Below are 6,710 nucleotides of genomic sequence, written 5' to 3' on the forward strand. Positions count from 1 at the left end.
TGGATGGATGGATAGGTGGATGGATGGATAGGTGGATGGATGGATAGGTGGATGGATGGATAGGTGGATGGATGGATAGGTGGATTGGTATGTAAGAAGAATGCTGTCTAACACTCACAGCTCCAGGAGATAAGTCAAGCAATGGCTCTCAAAATACCTTTAGGGGAACCTGTGAGGTCAACGTTTCATATGATTCCACATGGTATATGTATTTACTTGAACCCTGAGAAAGTGGAAGGTTCATTACATGAGGAACGTGGAGTATGCTTCTTGCAAAAATAGCAGTATGGAAAGAGGAACACATCTTTGCTGTGGAGAGACCTGACAACCAACTCTCAGCCAGGGGGTCAAGATCAACATCCTACTTCAGCAAAAGTCAGCAATCCTCCTTGGGAGGCATAGTGACAGCATATGCCCCTGGTAGCAGATGAGGAGAGCCTGCTTGGCCTCTGGGGTCCTCATCTCAGTGTTACCCCATGATTGTGACATCAAGCAGATTGCAGTTGGCACACATTTTTACCTAATATCTGACTCCCAAAATATTTATATTTTGCCATCTTTAGATGGGGAGGTATATGTTAAAAGTCTACTATAGGGACTGGAGTAAGAACTCTTACTGCTCTTTCAGAAGAACCAAGTGTGGTTCCCAGAACCCAGGTCTGTTGGCTCCCTCAGACTGTCAAGGTTCCACAAACACAGAGACATGTTAAGAAACTGTCACCCCTTCCCCCAAATGGGGAGCCTGCAAAAGCAGAAGGCCAAGTGTGGTGTCCCAGAACAGAGGAAAGAGGTCACTTGAAATCTAAAGGTACCTTAATGAAGTTCCTCAATGACATGTTAACCACTAGCTCATTGAGAAAGGTACCTGGTTAATACAAGTCAATCAGGAACAGAAAAAATGGAATGTCGTGTGTGGGAATTCTCTGCTTTTTTTTTCTTCTGTAAATCTCAAACTGTTCAAGAACAAAAAGCTGATCAGAAGACAATGCAGGACAAGAAATCTATTTAAAGTTGAGCAATATTATATGTGTGTGTGTGTGTGTGTGTGTGTGTGTGACCTTATACTATATGTGGTGACATTTTTTTGTTGATATTTTTGAGATACACACGCATGTGCCACAGCATACATGTCACACACGTATGATCAGAGGAAAATTTGTTAGAGTCGGTTCTTTCCTTCCACTGTGTGGGTCGTAGGGGTCAAACTCAGGTCATCAGGCTTGGCAGCAAGCTCCCTTACCCAGGGTCCATCTCAGGTCCATGACTAACTTGACTAACTTCTGAGAAAAAGCACTTGTTAAATTTTGATGTAGAGTCAAAGACGCACATCCTGTTTTCTTGGACGGCTATTAAAATACTCCTCCCTTCCTAGTCCAACTTATCAGAGTGAGGCCAGAGTTCCTCTACAGTTTTCAACCAAAACGGCACAAGGCATACAAACATATGAGCAGTTACGAGAATCCAGCCATCTTAAGTGAGTTATTTAAAAGATATTGAATTGTTCCTCTCACTAAATTGTTTTTGTTTTAGAAAGTACAGTTGTTTTCAGACATAAAAGATATATGCTAATGTGCCATAGAAGCTTTTTCTATCATTGTGAGGAAGCACAGTTTTCATTTCTCTTAGGGTGACTTCTCTTAGGTTTCCCCTTCAACAAAATCTTTGTGAAACTCTCAGTAACTCCAAGGACACAAGGGTGGCGAGACTAATCAACCTGAGACTCACAGGGCTTGATAAGTCACTTGATTTAGCCCTTCAGAGATAGAAAATATATTTATGCCACTTCGCAAATGGGAAAACCAAAGAACAGAGAAGGCTTTCAACTCGTCCGAAGTCACACAGGAGGTAGAGAAAATGGAACTGGAATTCAAACCGACATCACACGTCCCTCTTTCTCATATCCTTTCTAGGTCTGTGAGCTCTGCAAGGGAGCGGCCCCTGCTGACAGCCCTGTGGTCTATGCTGACAGGGCTGGCTACAGCAAGCAGTGGCACCCCACTTGCTTTGTGTGTATCAAGTGCTCAGAGCCACTGGTCGACCTCATCTACTTCTGGAAGGATGGTGCACCCTGGTGCGGCCGCCACTACTGTGAGAGCTTACGACCCCGATGCTCAGGCTGTGATGAGGTGAGAGTCAGGGTAGGCAGATGGGAGTAAGTGGGAGTGGCCATGCTGTACAGCGCAACCCGAAGGCAAATAGGTGTGGCTTTGCTGATAGTGTATTCTTCTTTAAGAAAATTGAGGTCCACTTCACTGGGTACTCAAAGTCTAGATTTTCTCATCTACAAAATGGGCCTGATTTGAGAATAGTGACTCATGCTTACAATCTCAGAGCTTTGGAGTTTGGCTATAGAAGGACCACCCTGATAGCTCAGCTAGTCAACTCTTGCTCTGCAAGTATGAAGAATCAAGTTTGAATCCTTATACAACAGTATTTTTTAAGCGAGGTTATATGTAAATGGAGTGACAGAGAAGTGGGTATAATTTGCCAAGTCACAAATACCTCAGTGACAACTCAGGCTCACATCCTGTTGTGCTCCAAGCCCTTTAAATCAGGTTTCCATCCTGACTTTTCTCAGCTCCTGGAGTTATTTTAGGGTGTCACTTTATTCTGGGTCCAACAGACCACCCGTGGTTTCTTGTTCTTAGGAAACGGCCACTGGCCACTGTCTGCTTCCCCATTGTTAATTGTCTTCCAGGGTCACTTGAGCTATTTAATCCCAGCTCAGAAAATAACTGTTCCCTGGACTTGCCCCAAAAGTTTCACTGACAGATAAGTAAAAACCTGTCTGTAACAGAGTATTTTCTTTTTCATGTCTGAAAAACTGAGACACAGCCATGACCCTCAGATCATGTCAGAGTGCTTCGTGGGGGCATCTAAAGGTCACAGTACAGCATGGGATGGAATGAAACTAGCCCATAATTTATCCCCTACACACTGCCTCTACTTAGGGCCAGAACCTCAGTCACGTCTTCCTTCCTCTGTCTCTCTCTCTTTAGATCATCTTCTCAGAAGACTACCAGCGCGTGGAAGACCTGGCCTGGCATCGGAAGCACTTCATCTGTGAGGGCTGTGAGCAGCTGCTGAGTGGCCGTGCATACATTGTCACCAAGGGCCAGCTCCTGTGCCCCACTTGTAGCAAGTCCAAACGCTCCTGAAGGGCTTCCCACCCTGAGTCTATTGGATCCCACCAAGAGACTGAAGCAGTCCTCTGGGGCGAATGCAACAGCCAGCAAGCAGTGCATATTCTAGGTTGAGGGGTGGTAGATCCTTGGGGGTCCGTAGTTTTGAAACCAGAGGGATTCTAAGAAGTCTTAGGATGAATTTATTGTTTCCCAACTGCAGCCAACAAAAGACAGGCTGGTGTCCCACAAGGGAACCCTAGGAGAAATCTCTCAGAATGCATTTCTGAGGGATCCAATGAAGTAGCTGTAGGCTGTGCTTTTTTTTCCTTGGACAAGGGATCTCTCCAAGGGGCAGAATGGGATCTCAACTCTTTTTTGTTTGCCTCTTTTTCAAGTGGAATCTGAATCTGCAATAAACAATGCTGTTGGCATGATAAACATACCAATAAAAGGTTTATGAATTTCACACTTACACACATTTTGTCTAATTATTTATACCATAACACTGATTCTGGAAAAGGTGGTTATCGCCAAGACCCTAATCTGGTACTGCCAGGAGATGAGTAAACACTAATGGTAATCTTATACTAATATGATAAGACGTGCTTATAGCAGACTCCAGATTCCTCTCCTCCATTGCTCTTCCCATGCTCTCAAATATCTGATAGAAACACATATCCATATTTCATGGTACCCAAAAGTAAAAATGTTACTAGAATTAAGGATTGGGGCCTTGGCAGCACTAACAAGCCAGGCTCAGCCATCCATCCTCAATAAGCCAATTAAATGAGCCAAATTAATAGTAAAAAACATAAAAAGAAAAATTGTTTAACTTGGCCACACATGGAAAAGGGACAAAGAGATCTGGCAATCCCCAACAAAAATCCATCTTTGGGGTACTTAGAAGAGTCTTGGGTTTAAATAGGATGTAAGAAGTGTACATAACTAAGCAGCTCTGGCCAAGGTATGGCCCCAGCCATCGTTGCATCATCACTGACTCTTCACAGATCAAGTCATCTCTGCACTGTGTGAAATCTCTCCGAGTGACAGATTCCCTCCCTGGCCTGCATCAAACTTCATTCAGCCTTTTCCTTCTCCCAGGATAAGATTCCTGGGAGGAAATTCCAATCCCATGGGGTGCCTTGTTTAACAGTCTCTTAGAGAGGAGAGAGAGAGAGAGAGAGAGAGAGAGAGAGAGAGAGAGAGAGAGAGAGAGAGAGAGAGAGAGAGAGAGAGAGAGAGAGAGAGAGAGGAAGAACAGTCTCATTCCTTTCAGGCATGTGGGTCACTGGAGCTAACGATCTTTTTAGAGTCAAAGGCTCAACTCATCAGTCCTAGTATCTAGGCAGGTCACAGGTGAGCCTTTCTGGGGGCAAGACCTGGCAGAGTGCTGGGAGCTGCAGCAGTGGGTGGGACATACATGGTGCCCAGTAAACATAAATCTTTTTAAATCTCTCAATTTTCACATGTTGCCAACTGAACATTTTGTGAGCCAAATACAAAGTTCGACGGGCGTAATTTTATCTCCCTTTTATGGTCTGAGTATTTTCAGTCCTCAAATTTATTTCCTTCCCACAATTACTAAGTACCATTTCTTTTTTTCTACCAGATATACAAGAATGAAAAAGACACTGGCCCCAGGGGTACACGTTCCAGTCATCAGTACTCTCCTTAAAATTTCCCATCTGTTGCCCTGACTCTTCTCTGCCCCAGTCCATTTATGTGCTTTTTAATTCTGATGAAACTGTTATGATTTCTACTACAGTGATGGGTATCACCTCCATTACATCTCTCCCATACCCCTGCTTTGAACATTATTGGGCCATCTCAAAGACAAGTTCTAAGCACTTCTTTGTCCTCAATCAACTCCCATGGCTCCTCAGTGCTTGTCAAATTAGGAACCAGGTTTCAACTATAGCATTTGAAACCTTCCAAAATTTGGTCCCTCTGTCTCCAGTCTCAGAACTCAGTACTTCCCTCTTTTTCTTACATAGGTACAAACCCCACCCCATGATTTAGCTCCTTCTTGGTTACCTGAAGGTCAAGTTGATTATCTATTGAAAGTTCGCCTGCCCTACAAGATGCTCCTGGGGCATCATCCATTTCACAGGCACTTCCCCTGAGTACAGAAGAATGATCACATATTCATCTATCAATCCATCCATCCATCTGCCTAGCCAGCAAGCCAGCCATCCAGCCATCCATCCTAGAAATGTTCAATATGCACTATGGTTGTTGGTCCTTTGCTGTGTACAGGGCATATCTCTCCCTCCAAAACAGTGGCCACTTCTTCCATGAATTTTACAGACTATGAAGACCAGGTTCAGAAAAACACATCTACAGGTCAACGTGAAACTATAGTTACTGTACAAGCTATAAAAGGAAGATTCACACACAGAAAAAAGAGACTAGGCCTAGTCAGGAATGTTAAAAAAGAAAGAAAAAAAAATGTGCCCCTGCGACAGTGGACCCTGATCTGAAAGAGAGAGAAGGATCAAGGGTTAAAGATGGATATCATGTACAAAGACCCCATGAAGGAAGCCTTGTCAATTTATTCTATGCCCAGTTTTTGATATTGGAAATACAGGGATGAATACGAAGCATAGACAGATAGGATGGATTGCACAATGTGTGACAGAAACACAAAAAGAAGAGTGAACAAGGCCAGTCTGCTCCTCCCTAGTGAGAAATATAAAAGCTGAGACCTTGTCATAGGAACCATGGGAGCATTTAGACATATTCAAGCCAGAGTTGGTGAGAGATGGACAGGGAGATGGTGAGATGCATGATCTGTCCTATGGAAACCCAAAATGATATAGATTGCCTCTGCCTACCAGGAGGACATCAAGTATATCTTCCTGGAGCGTACCCCTGCTCCTCCTGTCCAGAAATAGCCCTGCCTTTGCATTTGTGGTATCACTCCAGTGCCACTCCACCATTCTCTCCAATGTCATATCCTGCCTGGCACATATTCTATGCAGACAGGCAATGCTTCTTCATGTTCTCTCTGGCGGGACCTTAGTATCTCGACACTTCCAGATAAGCCACTAGCACACACATAGACACACACACACACACACACACACACACACACACTTCCCCTGTGTACTCTCGCCCTGAAGAACAATCAGGAACTCCCTAATTCTTGCATAGAAGTTGAAATTTCTTTAACTTGCAATCAGGTTTCTTAATTATGCTTAATTTCTGCTTCATCTAGGAGGACCTGGAGCTGAGGGACACTGCACCAGCAGCAGAAAGGCACAAGCATTCAATGCCCAATGGTCCTTGTTGCATCGTATCATCCCTGAATCAGCAGAGAGAGTGGCGGCCAACTTCATCACTCCATTTTCTTGGCCCCTTGGTCTGTGTACTCAGTCAGCCCCAGGCCAACAGCACTCCGGCACCCTTATCAAACTGCAATTATTTGTTGGTGAAAAGCTCCATTTACAAACTTCTTTCTTTCTTATTTTATTCTTAATGAGCAAATAAGCATTGTGCATTTTTATGGGGAACAAAATGTGACATTTTGATAGATGTTTGCAATGTGGAATGAGCCATGGCCCTCCTTACAAAAATCTCACCATC

General features: G+C 44.0%; 1 protein-coding gene across 2 annotated transcripts in view; it reads left to right on the forward strand.

Annotated features, from left to right (window-relative positions):
- Lmcd1 (LIM and cysteine rich domains 1) overlaps window positions 1–3,557 on the forward strand; it is a 62,998-nt gene extending 59,441 nt beyond the window's left edge. For both annotated transcript variants that reach the window (XM_005364981.2, XM_026788052.1), the window contains 2 exons: window positions 1,911–2,126; window positions 3,000–3,557. In XM_005364981.2, coding sequence (XP_005365038.1) covers window positions 1,911–2,126; window positions 3,000–3,158 — 375 coding nt within the window. In that variant the 3' untranslated portion in view covers window positions 3,159–3,557. The remainder of the gene's footprint in view (window positions 1–1,910; window positions 2,127–2,999) is intronic.
- Window positions 3,558–6,710: the final 3,153 nt, after the last annotated feature.

Source organism: Microtus ochrogaster, unplaced genomic scaffold (genome assembly GCF_000317375.1).
Source record: "Microtus ochrogaster isolate Prairie Vole_2 unplaced genomic scaffold, MicOch1.0 UNK1, whole genome shotgun sequence".
Classification (NCBI taxonomy): Eukaryota; Metazoa; Chordata; class Mammalia; order Rodentia; family Cricetidae; genus Microtus; species Microtus ochrogaster.